At 36.0% G+C, this 27,785-nt stretch overlaps 2 protein-coding genes across 3 annotated transcripts; one reads left to right on the top strand and one right to left on the bottom strand.

The window, feature by feature from the left end:
- Positions 1 to 31: 31 nt before the first annotated feature.
- On the bottom strand, positions 32 to 24,119 carry LOC306875505 (run domain Beclin-1-interacting and cysteine-rich domain-containing protein-like). 2 transcript variants are annotated; one of them, XM_079426131.1, is made up of 21 exons: positions 23,916 to 24,119; positions 20,542 to 20,695; positions 19,036 to 19,119; positions 18,787 to 18,946; positions 18,598 to 18,695; positions 11,493 to 11,667; positions 10,908 to 11,285; positions 9,009 to 9,104; positions 7,629 to 7,744; positions 7,361 to 7,553; positions 7,163 to 7,267; positions 6,117 to 6,191; positions 5,276 to 5,333; positions 5,019 to 5,151; positions 4,505 to 4,650; positions 4,356 to 4,420; positions 4,031 to 4,269; positions 3,526 to 3,587; positions 3,295 to 3,448; positions 3,081 to 3,174; positions 32 to 1,819 (listed from the first exon to the last, which is right to left on the bottom strand). In XM_079426131.1, exons 1-21 carry the CDS (start codon positions 23,951 to 23,953, stop codon positions 1,671 to 1,673), a joined length of 2,772 nt encoding a protein of 923 aa, XP_079282257.1. In that variant the 5' UTR covers positions 23,954 to 24,119; the 3' UTR covers positions 32 to 1,670. The 2 variants fall into 2 exon arrangements, with proteins under 2 accessions (XP_079282257.1, XP_079282258.1); XM_079426132.1 differs by lacking the exon at positions 6,117 to 6,191 and having other exon boundaries at positions 33 to 1,819; positions 23,916 to 24,102.
- A 1,369-nt stretch (positions 24,120 to 25,488) lies between these two features.
- Positions 25,489 to 27,615, top strand: LOC306875281 (uncharacterized protein; the record flags this gene model as incomplete). The annotated part of the gene is made up of 4 exons (XM_079425752.1): positions 25,489 to 25,603; positions 26,212 to 26,404; positions 26,492 to 26,614; positions 26,722 to 27,615. The coding sequence occupies exons 1-4, from the start codon at positions 25,524 to 25,526 to the stop codon at positions 27,613 to 27,615; spliced, it is 1,290 nt and encodes a 429-aa protein (XP_079281878.1). The 5' UTR covers positions 25,489 to 25,523.
- Positions 27,616 to 27,785: the final 170 nt, after the last annotated feature.

Below are 27,785 nucleotides of genomic sequence, written 5' to 3'. Positions count from 1 at the left end.
AACACAATACAATAATGACTCCAAAACAATAAGGCAGTCTAAACATCTTTTATTGTCAGTTACATAGATTTACATAAGAAATTATATATGTGCATGTTCTCAAGTAGTGCATCAAAAGCCCCTGAATAAAAAAGGCAACTCAGTAATTTTACAACAAGAAGCTCAAGTTGAGATCATCAGCAGGATCAAATGAAACATTACAAACTTAATGTTAGATCTCATAAGCAACCACACAAAAGCAAGTTTATTCATTCGTTCAATCTCATATACTTAAGGACAGTACATTCAAGTCATTTAACACCTGTGGCAGAGTAGCACATGGTCGTTATTGCTTCAGATATACTCACAGCAGCAAACAATAGGGCTCTTGAATAAATTTTCTTTTAAATACTACTCTAACTTAGGGCCAGTATGTATGATGTAGAGAATTTGAATACAACTTACCAATGTAATAAACTCTTTTAAACAAGTAACACTTAGGTACAAATTTATTTTTCAATGAGTAGCTTCATTGGATGAGTATGGGCCACTGTGCAAGATTTTGGACTGAATGTGAGATGTTGGAATGATGTTCTGGCTCAAACATTAATACAGTTCTCGTTTAAACAAACATCAAACTAGTGCAAATTAAAAAAAAAAACTAACAAGACATTTTTTGTGTAACATGGGACGGAAAATATACAGTATCATTTTTTGGTCGGTGCAAAATGCTGAAGCAAAAAGACCTTCAAATTTACAATTAAAGACCAGCATTGGGCCTCATATGTGAAACTTGAGCAAAACAAATTTAAAAGTAACTTCCGCAAGAATGGTTTTACGAATTGGTTTTATTTATATATCTGGTTAAAATGTTCACAAAACAAAACAATTTATGTAACCAGAGCAAATCTCGGTCTAAAATGGTTTTACGAAAAAGCAAACTGAATTTCTGTACAAACTAGTGCAAAAAAAAAAAAAACCTAATTCTTACATAAATAGTTGCATTCAGTTCAATATGACAATTTACGCTTCAATTGTTAATAGACATTCACATAATTTGTTTTACTTGAAATTCAGCGTTTAGTGTTGCATTAAATTAATATAATTTATTTACAATTTACAAATTCATTTGGCTTGCATTTCACGAATGAGGCATTTTTTGTTTTAGTAGCTTTGATCTTTAACACAGTAAGCTTTAACCTGGCATTTCTAGAAACTTCTCGGGAAACAAAGGTTGTGCAAAACTCGCTGGAGTTCAGCTGCCCTTCCCTGTCTCTCATCGATATAAACTAACAGCCATTTAAGAGGCACACAACTAATTATACGCTTAAATATAACCAACAAAAAGCAGACAGACAAAAACATTACACAATAAAGCTTATGACAGGACTCGACAGCCTGTTGATTAAAACAAATTGGATTTTTAAGGACGGAGGCAACAAACAAACAAAAACATGGCACATAGTAAAAAAAAAAAATACGATTTTGTGTCTGAAGTCAGCAGTCCTTAAAAATAGAAACGCTTGTTTGCACAAAAAAAACTCTTTAGCATTAATGATCCATTGTGCTGCAGTCAGCAGGACTTTTAGAGCAGCTTATTCGGGACGGGAATCAAGAAAATTTTGGCTGAATATCAGTCACTACATTCACTGCTGCGCTGTGCTCTGGTGAAATCATACTGGGGTTGTGTGTTAGGTCCCGCTGGCCTCGTCCTCCTCTCTGTCCTCCTGCTCCTCCATGTTCTTGCGAGCCATCCGCTCTCTCCTCTCAGCGAGTCTCAGACAGCGAGGACACTGCTTCCCTCCCTTAAAGCAGGTCTTATGATAGCACGCATGACAGTCTGCACAACAAAAAAAACACACCATTACATCCAACCACCATAACATGGGGAAAATACCTAAAGAAAACATTGTAGTTTAGCTTAAAAAAAAAAAAAAAATAAAATTATAAATGCAAAAAAAATGCATTAACGTATAAACACACAAAAGCATATATACATAAATGTATAAATAAACAAATACATTAAAAAGCAGAATAAACAAAAACAAATGTATAAATGCATAAACATAAATACATAAATGTATGCATACATTTTATTCAATTATTCATATAAATAAATGCATAATTGTATAAATAACATTTACATTATGTATTATACACTAAGGCAAGAATTCATAAATCTATAAACAAACAAATAATTGTATAAATACATGCATAAATGTGTATATAAGTGTACACAAATGTATAAACGCATAAACTTAAATGTATAAATGCATAACAAACTAATGTTGAAATAATTGCTTAAATATAGAAAAAATAAGAAATAAATTCCTAAATAAATGTAGAAATAAAATCAGAAAAATAAAAAGCAGAATAAATAAAAGCATATCTTTATATATAAATTTTATTCATTTATGCATATAAATGCATAAATGAAAAATTGCTAAAAAAATGCATAAACGTATAAATAAATCCATAAATGCAGAAATAAATCCATGAATGCATAAACAAATGATTGTATAAATACATGCATAAATAAATGTGTATAGTGCACACATAAATGCATAAATTAATGTTGAAATAATTGCTTAAATATAGAAAAAATAAGAAATAATTCCTAAATAAATGTAGAAATAAAAGCAGAAAAATAAAAAGCAGAATAAATAAAAGCATACCTTTATTTATATATACATTTTATTCATTTATGCAAATAAATAAATGCATAATTGTATAAATAAATGCATAAATGGAAAAATTGCTAAAAAATGCATAAACGTATAAATAAATCCATAAATGCATAAACAAGTGACTGTATAAATGCATAAATAAACGAGTACATAAGTGTATTTATACATTTATTTCTGCGTGCATTTATTTATAAATTGAAAAGTATTTTAAATGTATACATGCATAACACACTTATAAATAAATGTAGGAATGAAAAAATTAAATGTAGAAATAAACTAAATTCGAAATACTTTTCAATTTATAAATAAATGCATGAATGCATAAGTGTAACAAATTTAGAAATAAATACATAAGAAATGCAGAAATAAACAAATGCATAAACAAATGCATTGATCAATCAATAAGAGGCTCACCTTCACAGCGCAGGCACTTGTTGAGCTCGTAAGGGAAGATAATGTCCTTGTCATTTCCACAGAACTCACAAATGAAGCCCTTGGCCTGGCAGAGCTGTGGGAGAACAACAAGAGAAGAACCAATAAACCTGATCATCTAAATCAACCGCAAATCTAGACCATGAAACACAGTGTTCTGTAGGTCCTGTCAAGCTGTGTGTGAATGGCTCCTCACCACGCAGTCCGTGACGTGGCTGGAGCCGAGGCGCAGCAGATCTCGCAGCTTTGGCGCCAGACCACCGCTGCGGACAGCCGTGAGGTCGTTGAGAGAGAACAGGTGAAAGTCTTCGGTCAGATGTCCAGGAAGAGTGTCCAACTGATCCAGAACCCTGTCAACAGAACAGAGACTTGAGACGCAGATCTCTTCAGTGCTGTCTCGAAGAAACCGTGCAGGAAATACACTCACTCTTTAGCCAAACGGCACATTCTTAAGAGATTCTTCATGTGGTTCAACTGTTCCCTCAATGCCTGTAATACAGTAAATTCATTCTTAATTAAACAATACAAATCACAATTAGAAGCATTACATATTATACAAAAATCTTTGGAAGTATTCTTTCAAAAATTATTTGATCGAAAGTAAAAATGGTAATGCTGTGAAATATTATTACAATTCAACCACTTTTTTAGTAAATTAGTACATTTTAAAATATTATTTATTCCTGTCATGGCAAAGCTGAATTTTCAGCAGCTTCAATGATTCTTTGATGAATAGAAAATGTATTTTATATAATTTTTTTTAATTATTATTTATTTATATTCCATGTTATATATTATTGTATTATATTAATATTATTATCACACTACAAAAGTAACTAAATTAGTAAGTTCAACTAAATTGATGCATCAATTCTTAAAGAGGAGCAAATGTTGGTGTTTAAAAAGAAGTCATGAGACGGTGTGTAACGTACGCGCACTGTTTCCAGGGCTCTGACTTTCTTGTACAGGCCGCTGTTGATGTCGTTCAGGTTGAACAGCGGGTCCCCTGCGATTTTGGCCAGCAAGTCCCTGGAAAAGTTGCTGACGTAGCTTTTACTGAAGTCCCACTTCCTGATGATCTTTCCTGGTATGACGGCCTGTGCGTTCTCATGACAGCACTGGCAAAAGTAGCGGCCCAAATACTCACAGTACCTCAGCCTCTTGATGTAGTCTATTACACAGAGAAACCACCAGCGTGAACCCACAGAGTCAAGGAAATCAAGCTGTATTTGTACAACGCGTGTGTGTGTTTTGTACCTGGATCGATTCGAATGCCGCAGCCGGCGCAGCGGTAGTTCTGTTTGGCCACCACCACTTTCCTCCTGACAGATAAATGGAGAGATAGATACGTTACAGAAGCATGTCATGAAGGGAATGGAGCTGAACACTGATGGAGATGGTCTCACTTTGGAGGAGGGTGGATGCTGAAGATGATCTGTGGTCTGGGAGGAGCCCACTCCAAATTCCCTCGCACTCGGATGCGTAACTTGTAAATGTCTGCGTGTTCGCCGTCATCAGGTGAAATGGGAAGAGAATCTGGTATTGGAAGGAGCTTTAAAACAAAACAGCAACAAAAAACACGCTAAAATTAGCAGAAATTGAGACATCTTCAGTTACAATCACTACGTGCTTTTTCATGCACTTATAAAATTTGAGATTTTGGGCTGTTTTGAGGCCATAAGAAAACAGGAAAGATACACGTTTAAGTAGGGCTGAACAATAAATTGCATGTGATGATCAAGCGCATCTCGTCAGTAAAGCCGGTTCTGCGATTAGTAGTAAAACTCCATCAGATGGAGCGGGAATTAGTACACAGAGTTCACTGACAAGCTACGCAATATCGCGTTCATAATCGAATGTGATTCATCAGCATCAGAGAGTGTTTCAGGCCTAAGAATATAAATGGAGAAGTTGTGGTACTTTTTGAGGAGCGTCTTGTTCTGGAACCAGCCAGTCGAGCTCTGAGGCGGCGGGCAGCTGCATGCCCTCAAACTGCCTGAGGAGACCCATCGCCACCGACTCTGCTGAGTTTGACTGTAGCATTGATGGAGAGCTGTGGAGAGGGTCATTACAGCAGATCACCAATCAGTTTTGGATACTGTTCAAAACTCAAAACCTCTGGACTTCACGACCACAAAAAGATCGCCCAAACAAAAAGACATTTGCGATGTTCTTACATGGAGTCGGAGCCGAGGAAGGACCTGCTGCTGGAAGCACTGCGCTTGATGTCTGCATCTGACAACAATGAGAATAAAACGGTTAAAACTTTCTCCAATAACATCTACTGTATAAGAAGAAGCGACAGTCCAATAAATCAGACATTATTTGGCATTTTTACATTACTGCATGCTTGGCTTAGCAACACTTAGCATTCCTAAAATATTTGGAGAAATCTTAAAAATGAAATATGGCATATTTTGTTACAATAAATTTCAAAAAAACTTAGTATTTCATTACTTAACTTGTTATATTTAAAAAAAAATAATCACAAATATTTAAACATTACACATATTTTTATAAATATACATAGAATTATATTTAGATTTTATTTCGCAAATGCCTTGTGTCCTAATATTACATAAGTTGATAAACAAAGAGATTGCACTGAGATTGAGAAACAGATTGCAATTCATGGCACTGGTTATGAATTGAAGCATTAAGATAAGAAAACTTTAAATTTACTGATTAATATTAACAAAAGAGATTAGGGCACATGATTGAAGCCATTCTTATATAATAATACTGTATCATTTTTGAGACACACCCATCATAATGCAGGAAAGCAGTGCTAAAGGTTGCAAGTTTATTAGCACATATAATAAATAAAACATCAAACAAGAGGCTTATATAACATGCATACTGACACATGGGATGGACACTTGTGAGAGGGGATGAACAAGCAAAGCAGAGGAAAAAGCAGGAACAGCCACCAACTACAGCTACAGAGTCTAAAAGCCCTGACTCCTCTGATCCCACCATCATAGGCTGTGAGACCCTTTCTCTGTCTGTCTCTGGTACCTGAGAAGAGGGATGCGAGTGACAGGGACAGGCCGCTCTGAGACACCGCCAGCAGGGACTGACCATCACTGCCATCTGAGAGACAGAGACCAGAGACTGTATCCTCAACCAGACACCCATTTCTGGTGTCGAACAGTTTATATAAACAACAGGAAATCTAAACGGGCCACAACTACGGTCTTAATAAATGTCCTGGTCACCATTCATCAATGCAGAAACTGCACATTATTCAAAAATGATATTTAATTTAATATTTAAAAACTGGTTTCTTCTGTGATGAATAAAAAAAAAAAAAAAAAAAAAAAATTATATATATAGAAATCTGGTACATTGTAGAAAATATGGTGCTTTATTAATATGTTCCTATATTGTGCACAAATATTTTATAGCAGGTGCATATTTATTTGGAGATTATTTTAGACAATACCATTTGCAATTAAAATGTTTTATTCAAAATAAAAAAAATCATTTGGCTTTTTTAAGGGACAGTTTGTGTGTGTGTTTCAGGATGTTGGTTGCACAATATGACTTATGTTTTATTAAAATTTAGAAACACGTTTTATAAATATTACCCATTTGTCCCACAATACATTATTTCTAGCTAAACATTTCTATGATCTTTTGAAATGTCACATTATGAAGGTTAAAAGTATTGCCAATGTCCTTTTCAATACAGTAATATGACATTTGCAAGTGCAACAAGATTTTTAACCACATTAAACGTTATCCAATTAGAGTGAATATCTATGTGTGTAAACGTGTGTTAATTTTGTTTTCACATTGATTTGAGTACTGAAGTCTAATGTATTAAGAATAACACCTCAAATGATTATTCTGCTCTTTCCTGCTAAAACACAATCAAGAAAAAAACAAAGTTGATTCAAAGTTACAAATTAGGGATCAAAAATAAGCATAATCGGTTAGAAATCAGTCATGTGATTGGGATGCAAACATTTCTCATCACATGGCATTATGGGTAATGAGGACAATCGTGAGGATGATTATACGATCACAAGCGGGAATGAGGTCCTGCCTGGAGCTCCTACCTTTGAGCTCGATATCCTCCACATCTCTATCCGAGCCGGAGTCAGAGGGGTGAAAGGAATCCTGGGAGCTCCTCCGTGAGCCGCCACTATCCGCAGATGGGGTTTCTGTGGAAAAAAAAAAACAAACAATAACTATACATTGCACACATCTTGTTTACATTTAATTTCCCTCTTGATTGCAAACGACCTCAGTCTTACGGTTATTAGAGGAGACCGGAGGCTTTATCCGCGTACGGCGTATCTGCAGTCTGCGCAGACGGATTTTCTGTTTGAGCTGCTGGATTTCCGAGTCGCTATCGCCCTCTTCCTCCGCCACCGGCCTGTGCATGTTACACTTCATCAGCTCGATGGCCGCGATCAGAGACTCAGAGATGCTGAAGTGGGCGTTTTCCTGCAGTGATGGGATATGAATGTGAGTTATGAACACCATATATGAGACGCTGAGCGCAAGTGAGTTTGCACTTGCCTTTTCCAGATCAGCACAGCTGCCAAAGTCCTGCTCGGAGAGGTAGCTGATCAGACTCTGACCCTTAGACGGCCTGCGGAACAATCCATCTGGGACGCTGTTGTACTGGCTGCCATCTGTAAGCATGAAGGCATGTTTAAGATTATGATTTTTCAATATAATTCGATAAAATATGCAAGTGTCCATGATGAAGAGAAGGAAATCTATGTAGAAATGTGCACTTTGTGTTCATGTTTGTTTTGTATAGTTTTGGAACAAAAAAAAAAAATCATTTTTTTGACAAAAGTGTCATGCGGTGTAGCCATCAAGTGGAAAGTAATCATTTTTTTCCTTACACCTCAAATACATGTGAGTGTAATGAGTCTTAATAATTATTTTCAAAAAGGTTTGTTTATTTATATATATATATAAATAAATAAATCATTTTTTTAACAAATATCCAAAAATTATTAATTAAGAAATATCAGCTTTTTGGAAGTCACACCACATGACATATTACAACCAGAACTGATTTTGCCATCATAAAAAAAAAAAAAAAAAAAAAAGTAGTAATTATCTGATATTTTAAGAGACTTGTTCTTGTCTCGTTTCTGCATATTTCAGTATGTTGGTTGAACTGCAAGACTTTAGTCATACCACATGACTTTGATTAGAGGGACAGAAGTTGTGATACAATTTTATAAAGAATAACAACTTTTTTCATTATGATATCAAGACAGTTGTACCACATGACATTTTATAACCTCAACTAATCTTGCAATCATAAAAAGGTCAATTTATTTGACATTTTAAGTAACCCTGCATATCTCATGTTGTACCACATGACTTTTTTGTTGCACCAAATGACATTGATTAATTGGACAAACATTTTTAAATAAGTAGTAAACAGTTGTCAAATTATTTTTATATAAAAAAAAATTAAATGTCAAACGCCTTTATTCATTTTTTATTTAATTTCATTCTTTCTTCATTACAATATCAGTACAGTTGTACCAAATGACATTTCACAACATGAACTAATCTTGCGGTCATTAAAATGGTCAAATGTTTCAGCATCTTGTTTGTACCACATTACTTTTGATGGCCAAAATTTGTCAAATATTAACAAGCACTAAAGTAGTTGTGTTAAATGTATTTTATTTAAAGAAAGAAAATGTTAATACACATATTCCTTCAGAACATTTGTACCACCCTTACATTTTGACTATGCTCACAAAAAATATCAAACAAACTTTTAAATAAAAACATGCTCTTCAAAGAAGTAGTGCATTTAGGTCATTGTAAGCATGAATTGCATTTTTAATGTATTTTTGAATAAATTAATAGATTGAAAGCATCACGTCATTCACCCAAAGAAAGACAAAAGGTGAATTCACTCACTAGACTCCATATAAAGGGAACTGTTGGTGCTGCTGTCGCTGCTCTGGGGCGAGAAAGGACCACAGCTCTTTGAAATTGGTGTAGCTGCAACAGACTCTGGGAAATACAGAAAAACATGATACGAATTATGCACAAATACATGATATTAGGATAAGGAAGATAACAAGTGCGTCTTCCTGGTGCAGGATCTGATCCATGATAAACACTGATGAAACTTTAGAGCTACACAACATGTAGTGTTTGAATGTTTATAACTGATAACACGAAGGCCAAAAAACAGAAGAGACTAAAAGGAAACTGAGAAAAATTTAATATTTACAACTTTCCAGGCACAACTGTGTAAAATTTCACTAAATTGAAATAAGAACAAAATGGAATGGCACAGGACAGGAATGTTGTGCAACAGCTTGACAAACAATGCCAAAAGCTGAAGAAAAAAAACTAAATAAAAAGCGGCAACAGCGAATCATGCATGGGTAAGAGAAACGGAGGGGTGGACAAGATGCAGCACCACGGCAGTGCAAACCTGCGACAGGGTCCTCAATAATAATGGTGATTTTCCTGTGATTCCCTCCTTTCCATACAGAGAAGAAAAAGAGAAAGAATAGAGTTGAAGCAGAGAAAATATCACCCTGATCCACAGCAAGACCAAAGAGCACAAGAGGTACAACAGCTAGAAGCAAGGTTTAGAGATCTGTTTTTACATTTTTTATTGCAGATGTGTATGGGAATGCCATATTTTTAAATTAAAATCAAGCTAGTTAACATTATAGATCATTTAAAGTGAGTGAACAGCCAATTTGACTTTCATAATCTGATGTATTTTTAGGTGAAACATGACAGAAAAATAAAAAAGTAGAGAAAGTAAATAGGATCAATTTTAAATTTTATATAATTTGACAGCTTAAACCCTCAAAATTCATCTTGTGAAAACTATTTTGAAATCGGACTTTGCGTTATCATGATAACAGTAATTTAAAACCTTTCAGTGGGCAGTGCCATATTACAAAATGTACTACAGTATTTAATAACCAAAACTCTTCTAATATTGACAAAACACATATTTTGGTGGTTATGTAGTGAAAGAATTGTATAAATTGTATGAATTGGAGTTTGGTTGTCAACTGGTGGCTATTTTTGCTATAGCGCCTAAACAAAATCTGATAGGAACCTCAAATTTTGTAATGTTAACTTCAAATTTGGAACATAACTTAGACATATTGCTTTGATTTTACAGCATTTTTAGATTCCAAAATATTTTGTTTAATATTTATTTGACATAAAATATTAAATTTTTAGTACGTTTTCACTTTAAATGCTCAAGCTCTTTTAAGTTGGGTGGCTTATGATTGAAGTTTTTATTGTTCAATAGCACGAAAAACATGGGAAAAAAACCTTCAAAACAATCAACCGAAGTGCGTAGACCAAAAAAGTTCCAAAAAGTAAAATCCTTGAAAAAAAAAGTCCACACACTCTCAAATACGAGATAAAAGCGCTTTACTGAAGAAACAAGGCACCAAGGCAAACATGCTTGGCACTGGAAAATGTCAAATGTGACTGAAACGTTTGCCTTAATGCTTAATGTTTTTTCAGTAAACTGCTTTTATCTCGCATATGAGAGCATGCAGACTTTTTTTCATGTATTTTACTAAATAGCTAGAAAAAAAATAGTTCTGAAAGTGATTCCAACCATATCGTTACTTTGTGCCATTATCGATATAGCTGTGGCGTGGATGTCGCTATTCTCATAAAATTAGAACAATTATCTTGAGTTATCCTTATAGTTAATGTCCTTGGCGTAAACAGGCTTTTACACCAATAAATATTGCTTTGTTAGTAGTTTCGCTCTTTTCGTTAGTTTTGACAAGGCCTGTGTTCCAAAGAACTGTTTGTACGCACCATTTTTCTGCTTCTGCGTGATGCCCGTGTCAGACAGAGACCGGATGTGGCCCCTCGAGCTCCGCCCTGTGGTTCTCTGAGCCTCTGAGAAGGAGCAGCGGCGCGGCGGGGGCGGAGCCGAAGGAGTGTGGGCGTCACCCTGAGTCCCCATGTGTTCACTGCTCTGAGTGGAGCTGGACGAGTCGCGCCGTTTGTGCTTCCCCAGATTACCGATAGCCAGGTACTCCGGGCCGTCATCCAGATCCGCTTCCACACAATCCCGGATCTCGGGCTGAGCGGTTGATGCGGGCTCAGTGGAGATCTGGGGGATTCCTGCGTCCTGGTTTCCTCTACTGCACACCCATGGAGCTCCCTGAGTGCTGCTGGATGGAGTGACATCTTCACGACAAACAAAGAGATGCACTGTGATACTAAGCAACGGTCAGATTTCTTCATTGCAAGCATTGCTAACTGCCCACCTTCCATCCCTAGTTTTCTCACCAAATAGCATACCGTTTTCTGGGGCATTTTGTGTGTAAACAAGGCAAGCATTTAGTGTGGTAATGGAGCTACAGAGCTAGCTGTTGTTCTCTGAAACCTGCTGACCTGAGCTGCTCTTGGAGAGTAGGGTGCTGGGAATCTCTGTAAGGCAGCTCTGGGACGTTGTGAGCCGACGGGACTCTGAATTGTCCGCAATCCTCCAAATTCCTGTGGCCCCAGGAAGCAAACACAAACTCTGACTCTTCAGCAAACCAAACGGAGACTCTTTCATGTGCGAAAGCTTTGAAGACAAAAGAGACAGAAGAAATTTACATACCAGCATGTAGAAATGCATGGTTACAGTGAAGGCCAACAATGTAGTAAGATGGAGTAGTTATAATGACTACCAACAGAGGCTAAAAGCGCTATGCTAACCAACCAAACCATGACCTTTTGAAAAACTGGATGTTATTTAAAACATGCTGACATTTTAACTAACTTGTATTGAAAATGGTGTAGTTATGTTGTCTACCAGCATGGCCTAAATAAGCTATGCTAACCAGTCAACCAACACTGATTGAAAACTGGATGTTATGTAGTTCGTTAGCTAGCTAGCTAGACACATGTTGACAGTTAACTTAAATTGAAGTGAGATGGTATAGTATAGTCATGGTTTTTACATAACGTGCTGTTGTAGACGCACACAGTCAACGCACTCAAAGGTTTGCAGACCGTTCCAAAAATGACGGATGGCTTAGGTATCGTGGCTAGAGCTCGACCGATATATCGATTTACCGATATTTTCCCGATATTTAAGCATTTTTCCATAATCTGATATCGGTTTTGTTATATGGGATTCACCGATAAACACCGCCATCTTGTGGGTGTTTTGAGAATTGCGCGCAGGATCGCAATTGCAGCGCATCTGAGGGGAGACGACACAGCAACGGCGTGCAGGTACTTGATTTGCTGTAGTTAGTAAACTATTTAATATTACAGGCATTAATGCACAAATTAGATGTATTACATAAATGCCTGATATGTAGTTTATGCAACTTGGCTCTAAGAAATATGATAAATAAGATACTCTGTCAAGCCCTGTCCCTATAAAGATATAACTTTCCCTGAAATAACACAGCCATGAATTAGCGCATGTTGGAAATAAAAGCGCTGAATTGAATTCTCTCTCTGTGGTCTATTAGTCTCGTGAAGTCAGAGTCACGTAGATAATCCGTCAAGTCCTCTCCCAATAAAGACGTAACTTTGCATGAATTAAATACAGCCATGAATGATTGCATGTTGGAAATAAAAGCGCTGAATTTAATTCTCTCTCTGTTGTCTATATGCTCATCGTTATTCTCGTGAAGCCGCTTTCATATCGCAGTTCACTCAGCGGTTGATGCTCAATGCTCAGCACGGCCACTGCATGTAACTTTTAACAAGATTCACTTTTTTGAAGCACCCTAAATTGTATTAACACTTACTATATAACCATTATTTTGTTTATAAACATCTAAATTAATACAACTCTATGGAAATGAATTATTTATTATCTCTGCAATCGATGGCAGTTTGAGTAGCCTATAGTTCTGTGTAAATGCACAGATAAACCGCGCTGTCAGCAGCATAATTCAGAGCATGCCAGTTGAGAAATGCAATAAAATACAATGCTTGTTATATTCCAATATTCCAGAGAATATTATTCCGTGAATTAACATTATCCAGTGAATTATTCTTCACTCTTTAGCCTATTAAACAGCTTATAAACCTACTAAAACTGTAGTTAAAAATGAAGTTGATATGACTCCTGTCCTTTATTTTCTCCATTTGAAAACATTAGACTTTCTACGTTTATTTTGCTTACTGCTAATATTAGTGTTGCTGCTAAAGCTTTTTAATGAATAAAATGTTTTTTATTGTTGTAATACGAAGATTGAATTTAACATGACAGGGCTCTAGACTGCGACCAAAATGGTCATTTTTTGCGAGTTAAAATTTGACGTGGTCGCATTTGTACGAGTGCCTGGTCTGCGCTGCTCCAAAGCGTCTGTTTCATACAGCGCACGCTGCCAGCCGCAGCACATTATAGCAGGAGTCAGATTTCACTGATCACGTGAAGAGAGGTGCTTTCAGCGCGAGCGCTTCAGTAGAGCCTGGTTTATACTCGGCGCGTCAGCACGAGCGCTTCAGTAGAGCCTGGTTTATACTCGGCGCGTCAGCACGAGCGCTTCAGTAGAGCCTGGTTTATACTCGGCGCGTCAGCACGAGCGCTTCAGTAGAGCCTGGTTTATACTCGGCGCGTCAGCACGAGCGCTTCAGTAGAGCCTGGTTTATACTCGCCGCGTCAGCACGAGCGCTTCAGTAAAGCCTGGTTTATACTCGGCGCGTCAGCACGAGCGCTTCAGTAGAGCCTGGTTTATACTCGCCGCGTCAGCACGAGCGCTTCAGTAGAGCCTGGTTTATACTCGCCGCGTCAGCACGAGCGCTTCAGTAGAGCCTGGTTTATACTCGCCGCGTCAACACGAGCGCTTCAGTAGAGCCTGGTTTATACTCGGCGCGTCAACACGAGCGCTTCAGTAGAGCCTGGTTTATACTCGGCGCGTCAGCACGAGCGCTTCAGTAGAACCTGGTTTATACTCGCCGCGTCAGCACGAGCGCTTCAGTAGAACCTGGTTTATACTCGCCGCGTCAGCACGAGCGCTTCAGTAGAGCCTGGTTTATACTCGCCGCGTCAGCACGAGCGCTTCAGTAGAGCCTGGTTTATACTCGGCGCGTCAGCACGAGCGCTTCAGTAGAGCCTGGTTTATACTCGCCGCGTCAACACGAGCGCTTCAGTAGAGCCTGGTTTATACTCAGCGCGTCAACACGAGCGCTTCAGTAGAGCCTGGTTTATACTCGCCGCGTCAACACGAGCGCTTCAGTAGAGCCTGGTTTATACTCGGCGCGTCAGCACGAGCGCTTCAGTAGAGCCTGGTTTATACTCGCCGCGTCAGCACGAGCGCTTCAGTAGAGCCTGGTTTATACTCGCCGCGTCAGCACGAGCGCTTCAGTAGAGCCTGGTTTATACTCGCCGCGTCACCACGAGCGCGAAGGTGCGCGTCGCGGACGGAGGATTTTGTTTTCAAACTACAGTAAAAGACCGCTTCTTAAACCAGAGAAGGTGAACATGCTGCTGTTCTTGTAGAAAAAACATGCAAGTCCTGTCAGCGACAGCCAGTTTAGTTTTACTTTTCTTTTCGTTTTCGTTTTGAGAAGCTTGTTATCTTTGCTGTTTACCTCACGTTACGCTATGGAGGCTTTCCTTAATTTAAAAAAAATATATATTAATATTTATTTGCTTCCTCAGAGTTTGCTAAACATTCTGTAATATACTCGGTATATAAGACAGCATGTGATGTGTCCTGTGCCATGCCTCGTCTTATTCGTTTTTGTTAATAAATGTTATGTAAGCTAGTTTGTCATTGTCAACGTACAGTTTTATTGTTGTTGTGCTTTTTAATTAAGAATAACAATGAATCCATCTTTTGTTTCCTCTTAAAAAATGAAAGGTGTATAGATACAAGCAAAACACAATGATCTTTTCTTGTAAAATGTGACACCAAGATCTGAATTTGAAAGCGAAAGCGCACGAAAAAAAGGAATTCCTGATCACAAAATTTAAATCACAAATAATACTGATAAAAAAAGAACGAGTTGAATGTTGAACACTTTCGTTACCATATAACTAAACTATGATAAAAGTTCATCAGCATGCATTGATTAATCAAATGTTGTAGCAAAAACAAAAAACAAATTGCAACCAAATTATGTGCTCGTGCGACTAACTGAGAAAGTTAGTGCAAAAGTGAGATCAGTGGGAAGAATGAGTCTAGAGCCCTGCATGAAAGACTGCTAATTCTCAAAACATTTTTTGTTAAGATGACTGAAAGGAGGAAAAACCAAAGTGAAGTATGGACTTGCTTCACGCAGTCATTTATTAACTTTATAACAGTAAATAAATATCGGTTCTGCATATCGGTTATCGGGCACATAAACATGCAAATAATTGGTATCGTTATAAAAAAAATCAATATCGTTCGATCACTAATCGTGGCCCATAGAAACAGTCGCTAATGACGCATCTACGTATATATCTTTATGGTATTTACCACCAGGGGCTAAATAAGCTAGGCTAACCAGCCAAACCACGACCTTTTGAAAAACTGGATGTAGTTACCTAGCTAGCTAGACACCTGTTGACAGTTTAACTTAAATTGAAGTGAGATGGTATTGTGTAGTTATGGTATCTACCAGCAGAGGCTAAAAGGGCTATTCTAACCATTCTAATCATGACCCCTTGAAAAACTGGATGTTTAGTTAACTAGCTAACTAGCTATAAACATTTTGATATGTTTAACCAAGTTAAATTGAAGTAAGCTGGTGTAGTTACGATATCCATAAGAAGTTAAAAGGACTATGCCAACCAAACCATGACTCCTTAAAAACTGTACTTTAGTTAGCTAACTAACTAAGTTTAATATGTTAAAACAAAGTAAGTTGGTGTAGTTGTGGTATCTACCAGAAGAGGCTAAAAGGACTATGCTAACCAGCCAAACCCTGATCCCTTAAAAACTGGATGTTACTCAGCTAGCTAGCTTTAAACGTCAACAGTTTAACTAACCTAAATTTACATAATCCTTTATAACAATTCATAATCATAAAATGCAATAAAACATGTTTATTGTATGTTTATTAAACCCCGTCTAAGGGGTTTTCTTTTTCAAAATGACTTATTGTATATATTGATCTTGCGTCAATGGTCTGATCTGATAGGAAAGATGTTTATTGGATAGATCAATGAAAGCTCTGTGAAAAGAGGAATTTGTTCCAGACATTCAGTGAGATAACAACCAAGCATGGGAGATGAGATCATGGACAAACACAAACATTGACTGTCATTATCCTACAAATAAACACTTCACAGGACAGGTTTATGAAGGGAACTGTTTTCTGGTATAAAGAATTCAGAGGACCTCGCATTATTAAACCCTTCTCAGCTTATAACAAAAGCTTTCTATGGACTTTGGCCTCAATAAACCCAAACAAATGAATTCCTACCAGTGAAGGACATTTAAAACCTCTTTTAGATTGCCAAAGCAGTTTTGTTTTACACTGCAGGGTCACTGCTGCACATGTTTAGTCAATGCTTGGAGGGTTTGGACAAAAACCAAACTACGCACTGCAGCCCAACAAAATCACCTAATCCCAGAATTCTAAATGAAAAGTCTTTCAAATTATATATATATATATATATATATATATATATATATATATATATATATATATATATATATATATATATATATATATATATATATATATATATATATATATATATATATATATATATATATATATATATATATCATAATATCACAGAAGTTAAATATCAAATTAAAAATGTTTCTTTGCTTAGGCTTCAGTTAGCAAACTAACAGCTTAGCCTACTAGCTTAGCATAGCATTAACGGGTTGCATGCCCTTTTAAGGCAAGCCGATCTAGGGGTTTGCGATATTTATCGTCTGCGATAATAACGTAACTGTTGTTTTAGCGATATGCGAGCTGACATCGTCTCATGTGTCAATCACTTCGCAAAAACAAACAATAAGCATTCACTGCGTGATGAAGCCTAGTGGAATGCAGTTAGAACTCCCTTATAATTCAAGTAAAGTAATAAAAGAAACACTTCCTGTTTGTTTGTCTGTCGTTTTTATTGTAAATTTGTAAGATGTGATTTAGTTAAGTAATATCACACAAGCATCAGTGCAATTTTCCTAAATATTAGCACATAAGTGTGATCACGTGATATTAATTTTATATAACTGTTCAACAAACAACAAACAATGCTGCGTTTTGTTCCTGAATAAATTTGTTTTTGAACAAATTATTTGAGTCAATGTTTCAATGATCCATTCATAAACTACTTGCTTCGTTTCTAAATGAATCAGCCGTTTAAATTTAGCCATTTCAGTGAATGATTCAATGAATCACTCATTAAGGGAGGGGCTTGCTGCCACCTACTGGCAGTTTTAGTGTTATATGTATTTATCCATGACAGGCCTAAACCAGCCAAGGTACCAGCACAAAAACACACTCAGTAAAATAGTTTAATTATCATTACTGGAAAAATTGCAATAAATATGGGGATTAAATTTGTCAATTTCGCACACCCCTCAGCCGATCCACTCGCTGGCCATCTTGGTAATGCCTTTGGGCAGCGAATTTCTGTCATGCAAGAAATCTATGCTTTTCAATGTTAAGTTTAAATAATAACAAACTTTGACAGTAATGGTATTAAAATTATGCTTCCACAGCTAAAATCCAGTGATATTTTAGTATAATGTACTTTTTTTATAGTTCTGAATAAGATTTAAAAAATGTATATGCTTATTTTTTATTATTAATTTTAAAATAGCTTTTATTTTTGTTAGTTTTTTACTTCTACTTCAGTTTTAGTTTTATTTCAGTTAGTAATTTTAGTACTTAAGTGTAATTATAACTATCATATTTTAGTAATTAAGTTAGTTGCCAAGGCAACATTTCAAACTTTCGTTCAGTTTTTCATCTAATATTTACAATTTACTTTAGCTTTATTTAAATTAACAGAAAGTGTTTTTAATAGTTTTTTTTTTTGTAATATCCATTTCATGCTTTTCTCATTTAAGATAATAATGACTTTAAATGATCTTTAAGGGGGCGATTTCTCAGCCAAAGTTAATGAGCAACTAAATTGCGATTAATTAAATAATTAAGATTAAAAATTTGAAATGATTGACAGTTCTACTTTTAATTAGTGATACCAACACTGCTAAAAATGTCTCAAGTCAGTTGTTTACAAACCAAGTTAATATTGATTTGTGACTTAAAGGGATAGTTCACCCAATAAACTGGTTACCCCAATTCATCAAAATATCGTCTTTTATGTTCAGCATGAGAAAGAAACTCATACAAGTTTGGAACAGCTTGAGGGTTAGTAAATGATGACAGGATTTTCATTTTTGGGTGAACTATCCCTTTAAGTCTGGTTCTCAGACTCGAGTTTCCATCACTGTTTGGATTCAACAAAGACCAGGAAAAACATTTCTCTTCTTTGTTATGCTTAATCACATCCTCTAGAATCACTATGTAGAAAAAAACCTTACTAATATGAATCGATTACAGACTTCCTCTACCAGGAGGTCAAGTTTCTCACCTCTATGAGAGCCAGCATTCGAGGGTTATTCTGCTCTACGGCCTCCAGACACTGGAACATGGCAGACACGTGTGGTTCACTCAACAGGAAGGCCCCGTCTACAGAAGAGGACAACCAACAACATTTTCACACACAGGAAAACCGTATACGTAAGTGAAGATGCTACAGGTTTGGAGGATGTTGAGTTACCATTGTAATATTTCTGTGTATTTGTCTTATGCTGCAGCAGCGGTTTGAGCTGGGCAGATAAGATGTGACCTTGGAGGCTGTGTAGAAGCCAACGCTCGGCTTTATAACCCTCGCCAAAACTCTGAACGCCGCTGCTCAACACCGGCTCCAGCTGACTGAACTGAAAGAGAGAGAACGAGGAGTCAAAAATCTCACTGAAGGTGTCAAAACAAGCTTCCCGTGGGAAATATTCACTGGACTGACAAATACCTGTTCTACATGACAGGCGAGATGAGGACAGAGATACCGCACACACCACACGAAACGCCAGTAGTCTTTTTGTTTATAGTAAATCTGCAAAACAAAATAACCAAATTAGATCTTGTACCACAGCGTAATGATTCGTACATTGAAAATGTGTTTGGTCACTTCTGTGCTTGACAACACTGTTATTAATAACAAAAGAGAAAAATATTTAAATAAAACAAAAAAGTTGCATTTAAACAACAACAAAAGTGTCTAAAAATAGAGATCTGAAATTATAAATAAATTTATTATAGTAAAATTTCAATTTAAAGTAAAATGAAGCAGCAGTTGTTTGTCATTTGATTGGCATCTGGCTGACAAAGTTTTATCTATAAGTAAAAATAAAAAGGTATTTTATCATTTTATTGTATTTTATTTGTAAAAATAGCAAATAAAACACTGCATAAAACAATTAAATGGAACTGAAATTCCTGATGAAACTGAAGTAACAGAAGGTCATGAATCAGCATATCTTCTATTCAATCTTTGTTTATTATTATTTAATATTGAAATCTGAAAAAAAAAAAAAAAAGAAATCTGCTTCATTTTTTGTTTTTATGCTCAGGAATAGAAATCGAATAAACTACTTGAATATTCGATCTCTACATGTGGGCGGGAATGAAACGCCCCTCTACGCTGATTGGTTTATTCCCCGACTGTCATGACATGTAAATTAAAAAAATGACATGCTCAATTCAGAATAAAACTAATAAAGTGCATTTAGAAAATAGATATGAATTTCTATTTAATGCAGACTTTAAACATATAAAAACTAGAGATTTTCAAAGAAACACTTCCGGTTTTGAAAAAGGTCTCTTCTGCTCACCAAGTCTGAATTTATTTGATCAAAAATGCAGTAAAAACACAGTAATATTGTGAAATATCATTACAATTTAAAATAACTATTTTCTGTTTTTACATATTTTAAAATGTGATCATGTGACACTGAAGACTGGAGTAATGATGCTGAAAATTCAGCTTTGCATCACAGGAATAAAATATATTTTACAATATAACTAAAAAAAATGTCAAAATGCTATTATAAATTGTAACAATATTTCACAACATTACAGTTTTAGTGCTTTCCTGATCAAATAAATGCAGCCTTGGTGACTAAGAGAGACTTTTTTCAAAAACGTTAAAAAAAATAGATAAAAACTTACTGATCAGAAACATTTAGCCAGCAGAGTATATTAATCCTGATGTAGGTTTCATGACGTTAATCTATAAACTAACAATATTTTCTTTGTTGGAAAGGCCACAGAGGCCATTTCTTATCCCCAGTTAGGTACAGAAAGTAAAACAAAGTAGTAACGAAACTTAAAAACACTCTTCCTCGTCTGATTAGCCACAGAGCTTATTTGTGTCTAATGGTTCCTGGTAAATCAGGACGTCGTTTTAAACATATTCCTGCTGTCACCACAGGATATTTTAGGTACTTTCAAGAAAAACGCTGATGTTCCTCCACACCTGTTCGTGTTTGAGGCCATGGCCCAGGATGTTGTTCATGTCCTTGTGCAGGCGCTGAAGACCCCCATAGCGGGACCACACATTAGGGTTGTTGGTGGACAGTAGCCCTTCAACAGTCGTCTTCAGATTAGACAGAAGCTTCCAGTGTTCCCATCTGAAGAAAACACATGTAAATTGCTTTTATAATAAACATATGAGACAAAGGTGTTGTTTTTCACGTCTATGCATCGGCAGTGTTTAGTAACTTCTGTAATTATTAGTCTCATGTATATTAGAAAAATAAAAAAAAATGGGGTGAATCAAAATGTGAATAATTTATTGCCATTGTGTGAATAAAATGCAATCACGTAATCCATAAAGTAACTGTAATCTGATTATGAACATTTTAAAACGATATAACCTAATATCATAATCCGTTAAAAATGCTATAGTAATTTATAGTAAATACTATAGTGTTTTTCAACTCATTTTGGCCGATTCCGATACCGATATATTTCCATTTGTTTGGAAACACCACCAAGTCTCTCCTGTGTAGAAATTATAAGCAAAATATTTGTAATTTTGGTTAGTTTTTAACGAACTTATTTGTTAGAATTAAATAAACAATAATTTGATAGTACATTGAAGCTTTGAAAATAACCATTACATATCAATCGTTGCATTTTTTTCCCAGAAAGATGCAGTGTTAACCTTAATTTTATTTTAAGATTTAACATTTGTAGATGGTCTAAAGAGTTGGAAAAATTCTGAAAATATTTTAGAGATAATTTGCTTAAAAAATAAAACGTATTACACATTTACGACTAAATCAATATATATAAAATTATTTTATTTAGTAGTGTCATGTTTGGTTTTTTATATAAGCTGTAGCTTCTGACCTTTAAATCAAAACATACTCATTATTTTATGACATCAATTATCGCTTTATTTAATCAGAAACAGTCTAAATGTTATTTGTGTAATCTAATTGAATTAGATTAAAACTCCTTACCGAACAGGCTTTAGGACCTGGGGGAGGCTGCTGCTGCACGTGCTATTACTGTTTACTCTAGTCTATCACACACCAAAAGAAACAAAGCAGCCTCGGCGTCCGATCGCAGGCCTTTTGCTCCTTGAGTTCTCTCCTACTTCTTGCCTTATCGTTCTGCAGACGTTTTCCTCTTTTGTTTTTTATTCACCATCTCTATCTTTCTGGCTGTTCACTGAACGCTCTCCCCACCACATCATGAGTAGACACGCCCCTTACTGCTGATTGGCTACAAGTTTGATTTGAACTCGGCCCCGTTTTCTAAAACGTTTTTGAAAAAAATCGCTATAAAAGGTAAAAACATTACATTAATTTTACTTTTTGTTCTATATTTTGTATTTTGAGAATTTCATGTACTAATTAATATTTATGATCAATTTCTTCTCATTGAAAATAATACACATTGTTTAAAAAAAAATATTACTTTTCAATGAATGCAGTATTTCATGTTAAAATAGAATCAATGCCTTTAAAATCCAATTTTTTAAGCCAGATTAGTGCCATCTGGTCGGAGTACGATAAGAAAAACATCTTCAATTCCATGGTTTAGCCCATAGATTCCTATATAGCTCTGTATAAAACACTTATAAATTCTATAATTCGGTAACACTTTACAATAAGGTGTCATTTGTTAACATTCGTTCATGTATTAACCAACATGAACAAACAATGAACAATGCATTTATTCATGAAAATACAGTCGTTCATTGTTTATTCATGTTAATTCACAGTGCTTTAATGTTAACAAACACAAATTGTGATCTTAATGCATTAGTAAATGCTGAAAATAACATTAACTAAGATTAATAAATTCTGTAGAAGTCGTTCATTCTTAGTTCACGTTAATAATGTTAACTAATGAACCTTAAAGTGTTCCCTATAATTTTTCTAATTTATTAAGTTGTGGGTTGAGATATATATTTAGACATTCGGTTTAAATTAAAAGGTTTAGTTTAGTTTTTTTTTTAAGTGTTGATTTGAAGTGTCTCGAGGCATGGGACTAAACCACCGAATAGGTTAACAAAACTTTCCGGCTCAGACTGAATTGGTTAAGATTACGGGGCTGTCACGTGATTAACGAATGACTCAAACCCAAAGACTCAAGAGATGAACTAATCAATTCTCTTTCCGGCTCAGACTGAATAGGTTAAGATTATGGGGCTGTCATGTGATTAACAAACGATTTAAACCCGAAGACTCAAGAGATACTAATCAATTTTGCACCCCGTTTTGTCCCAGTTCTCAAGAATCAGTGTATTACTACAGTCACACCAGGGGCCTCTTACATAAAACAAGTTTACCAAATAAGCCAGGTTTATTTCAGTTAGTCTGACTTACTGTCAGCTGATTTGGTTCAAAATAAGTCAGACTAAATTAAATAAGCCTGGCTTATTTGGTAAACTTGTTTTATGAAACAGGTCCCTCAACACAGAGAAAGCATTTTGTTATACAAAACATTAAAATGATAATGTATAGCCGTATCAATTCATTTGTGTATAATTGTGTGTGTGTGTGGGGGGGAGGGGGGGGTGTCTGTTTTGCATTCTTGATGTTTTGCTTCCTTGCTTTTTATTGCATTGTGGTTGAATTATTGCTTTTATTTTACATATTTGCTGTGTTACATTCACACCAGTTCATAGGCGTAGGTGTGCGTGTGTGTAGGTGTGTGTGTAGGTGTGTGTGCGTAAGTGTTCTCTGAATGTTTGTGTTTTTGTCGATTTCCCATTCATTTCCAATGGTCGGTCATTTTTGACCAAAGACCACAAGTGTGACTTATTTTAAGGAGAGTTTCTGTTATGACCTTTCATGCGAACTTCAGCTCCCAAGAGCAAACACCACACAAAAAAATAACCGCTTGAAATGAAATTTCGCGCTTAGGTCTGCTATTTACCAGCTAAATGTGAGCGGGTCACAAGACTGTTGTTATTCGCTGCGAGTCTAAGCTGTTAGAACATACTATACGGCGAAGGCGAGATCATTAATATTAATCACGACACCGAACGCTTCCGCGAGCGCCAAGCCTCCCATTGGCTAATCCTCCTGCTTACATAATACCATATACAGCTCGGCCAATCAGATGAGACGCTTTGAGGGCAAACGTACCGTGGCGGAATTAATATTCATTAGCGAAGTCTTCACCATAGTAGGATGTCCAAACGCACTAGCCAGCTAGCTCGATATGATCTTCACAAACAAGATTTTTAGTGTACACATATATAATTTAAACGTATATATACAAAGGTATGAGATGATAAAACTATTTAATTTAGCACCATAACTAGAGCTGCGAGTCTAGCTGTCAAACTCTGGTCTGCTGTAAGTGTTCAATATTACTGTTTTTGTTTACCTGCGCTCTCCATCTTCCGCCTCCATGGATATCTCCATCTCCAGTCCAGGTAGCGGCTTGACTTAGAGTTTAGGTCGGGTTTAAACACTGAAAATCCGCGGACAGGTAGAAGGTGTTTCCACTGGGCGTCCCTCACCATAACAAGATAAACGACGGTGAAGTCGGAGATAAAGAGCGCTCTGCCCGGAAGCGCATTCCTGAAGTAGCGGAAGCGGAGTGTTTTTACAAAATACAAGTCAAACGTAGAATTTTTATCGTATCAAAGCATTTACTGGTCATCATGTCCTCATATTGATATATTAGAAAAAATATTAAGTAATTAAGTAAGATTAAGTATAATCGCCAGCTACGGTTGTTATTTTGTATATTTCATTCATGTTGTTTTTGTATATTAATTTTGCATTATTAATATTTGATTCCTTATTTTTCATTTATTTTGATAATTAATTATATTTAAGACAACATATTTTGGTTATAAATGTTTTTTATTGTTTGGTATATTTAATTTATTTTGTATTTATATTTATTTTTAATTAGTTATATCACGCTTATTTGAATTATTATATATATTTGAGTTGTATCTAAACCGAATATTTATAAACAATTTGAAAAGTTTTTATTTCGTTTATATTTTTAAAATTTGATAGTTGTATTTTGCTTTTAATTGTATAGTTTTTTTTTATTATTACGTTGTGTTTATTTTAATTATTCATTAAATTTGGATTTTATTTGAAATGAAACTTTCATTAAAAATTTAGTTTATTTTATTTGGTACATTTAATTTATTTTGCATTTATTTTAATATTTCATTTAGGCCTACTATTTAGCATTTATTGTAATTATTAATTACATCTAAATTGTATTTAAAGCAAAATATTAATGAACGATTCGGTTTTTATTTACATGGTATATTTTATTTATTTTTACATTTCATGCATTATATTTAATTTAATTTGTTAATTAAATGTAAATTATATTCTAAGCAAGTATTAATGAATAATTTATTTTTTATTTTTTTGGTATAGCCTATTTAATTTATTTTGCATTCATTTTTATATTTAATTTATTACATTACATTCATTTTAATTATGATTACATTTAAATGCAATTTAAATACTAAGCTAAATATTTATGAACAATTAAAAACAACCAAAACTTGAATTTAAATACAAATACAACTGTCCTAAGCGATGAGATTTGTGACCTTACACGTTGTGACCACACGGTGGCGCTGCTAAACTACAATGTTTTCCAAATGTGACCCTGGACCTTAAGTGTCTGGGGCATAGATATATTCTGACTAGATGTCGCCTTGGGCCTCTAAGCCAGGGATGGGCAACTTCGGTCCTGGAGGGCCACTGTCCTGCAGAGTTTAGCGCCAACCCTAATCAAACACACCTGTTTGTAGCTTTCTGGTGAGCTTGAAGACATTGATTAGCTTCTTCAGGTGTGTTTGATTAGGGTTGGCGCTAAACTCTGCAGGACAGTGGCCCTCCAGGACCGAAGTTGCCCATCCCTGCTCTAAGCATACGTCAACATCGCCGCCATCTTGGGTCGGGGATCTGAAGGAAGCGCCAAAGTTTCCCGGCATTCAGATCAACTCTGAAGATGCCGGACTTTTGTGCTGCATATGGATGTTCGAACGAAAGAAATGAAAAAACCAAACAGCAAGGGATAACATTTCACAGGTGAGAATGTGTTTTATGACATTGTGGTTACGAAATTATATTGTTTCAGTGTCATGTTTCAGTCCTTTGTCGACGACCGCACGTAGTTAATCCATGCTAACGTAAGTTAGTTAGTTAGTTACCCATGCTAGTGCAAGTTGTTTTTGCCAGTTATGTAAACCAACAATGAACATAATGTATTTACATCGATGTAATATGATGGTAAGATGTTGGAAATTTGTCCACACAGTTGTGTCATTGTAGTCTGTAAAGTTATTTTGCTCGACAAGTTCATGTCTGTTACTGTTCATGGTGATGACCACGAAGTTAATGTTATCCTATGAAAGAAAGAGCTAGGTAACGTTAATGTAAGTTGAAGAAAACCAACAATGAATATAATATAATTGCAAGATGGTAAACAGAGTTGCCTAAAGTTTGTGTCAGTGTTAGTTTGTAAAGTTAAGACTTTGCTTGTCAATGGTCAGTGTGGACGCTTTTATTGCTATGGTTAGTTATTGCTGTCGTCCTCCCTGGTGAATGAATGCTCATTTACACTGCTATCACGTGGCTATGTCCCTTGAAGTACACTACACAAATGCTATGGACTTTTGGATTTGTTTTGTTTGTAGATTCCCAAGTGATAAACAGAGGCGTCAGTCATGGGCAATAGCACTCAGGAGAGAGGGGTTTGAGCCAAAAGACCGCAGCGTACTGTGCAGCTGTCATTTTCGGCCTGAAGTTTTTGACAAGACTGGACAGACAGTCCGTTTACGGCAAGGAGCGATCCCATCCATTTTCAAGTTTCCTGATCATCTTTCAAAGGTTTGTCACAGCATTTTTTTTATTATCACAACATATTCTAATTGATTAAGTGTTTCTGTAAGTTCAAACAATTTCCCTTTTTTCTAGCAGCCTAGTTCATCAAGGTTAAGCAGAACGTCAAACAAGGCAACTGAAGAAACTCCACAGCCATGGTCTAACATGCCTGTCATGGGATTTGTAGGACAAGACCTCTTTCATGAGTCAATCTCTGTAAGTGAAGTGATTTATCACCTTTGGATGCTTGGTGGCTGTAACAGTGACATTTTTAGAAGTTAGGAGACAGGATTGAAGTTACCGAGTTGCTAAATATTTTTCAGGATCATCAGTATGCCCTTGAGCCAGCGAAAGCAAAAGAGAAGTTGTCCATGTATCAAGAGAACATGGAGAAGTTACGACGGGACTTGAGAAATGCGAAGGACCGGGAAAGGAGACAAAAGAAGACAGTGAGCTCCTTGTTGGAGGATTTAAAAAAAAAAAACAAGATGTTAACAGAGGAACTGGAACAAAGCTGGATTTCTACTCTACATTCACACACCTACTGGATACAGCTGTTAAAAACGCACTTGTCTGAAATACTTACCTGGAATATACTTACCTTTTTCATTTCAGGTGGATGGAACAACAATCCAACTGTTGCTCACTTCCAGAATTATTTCCGACGCATTATGGTCCGCTGTGGCATTGCTCCAGGGAAGACAGGCAACGTTCAACCACAGGATGACACCATGTGTCTGTCAGCTGTCGACATGTCATCTGTGGTGCCAGCTGAGGACGACGATGACAACATTGCACCCTCTCCCTTTCAGCCAATCTCTGGTGTTGTGTTGGACCACAGTTATTTAGCAACAAGCTTTGGGTGCCTAACTGAAAACGCACTTGTTTACATTGCGGGATTTGTAGTTAGGCAAGTCATGAGAAATCTTGCATGCAATGTATGTCGTAGTAGTTTGGTAGTTTCGACCATACCATCTTTTGGCTATAACTACCATCTGCTCACCCTCAGAAACAACGGAGGCCTAGTAATACCAAGTCAAGGTACCGTTAAGGTGATCCGCTCGGCTGAGCACTGCATCCGACGGGCCTCTAACATCAACTCAGCAGCCCATCAGTGCCCCGTGTCTCTGTTAAACAGCGTTGTGAAAGCAGAAGTAGGGTCTGAGGACATATTTGGCCTTTGTGATCACATTGTCATTGTATTGCAGGCTTGCTGATGTACAAAATAAACCAGTACAATTCAAATGTTTTAATTAACATGTATTTTTAAGTATGGATATCACACCATTGTAGCCATTTGTGTGCAGTAGACTAGGCTAAGGTAATAGTTCATTTTAAGTTCACTGAAGTGGAAGAATAATAAACTTACACCTAGTTTTGAAGTAGA

This window comes from Barbus barbus, assembly GCF_936440315.1.
Source record: "Barbus barbus genome assembly, chromosome: 9".
Classification (NCBI taxonomy): Eukaryota; Metazoa; Chordata; class Actinopteri; order Cypriniformes; family Cyprinidae; genus Barbus; species Barbus barbus.
The sequence above is the reverse complement of the archived record's forward strand: the minus strand, read 5'-3'. Positions and strand labels throughout refer to the sequence as shown.

Bases quoted from the DNA above. Each gene is read 5' to 3' on its own strand.
- LOC306875505 (XM_079426131.1), bottom strand. From the start codon at position 23,953: ATGGAGATATCCATGGAGGCGGAAGATGGAGAGCGCAG. The intron at 18,947-19,035 runs GTATTTGTCAGT...TCTCTCTTTCAG, and splicing joins TCGCCTGTCATGTAGAACAG to TTCAGTCAGCTGGAGCCGGT. The intron at 3,588-4,030 runs GTACGTTACACA...ACTGTATTACAG, and splicing joins GAGCCCTGGAAACAGTGCGC to GCATTGAGGGAACAGTTGAA.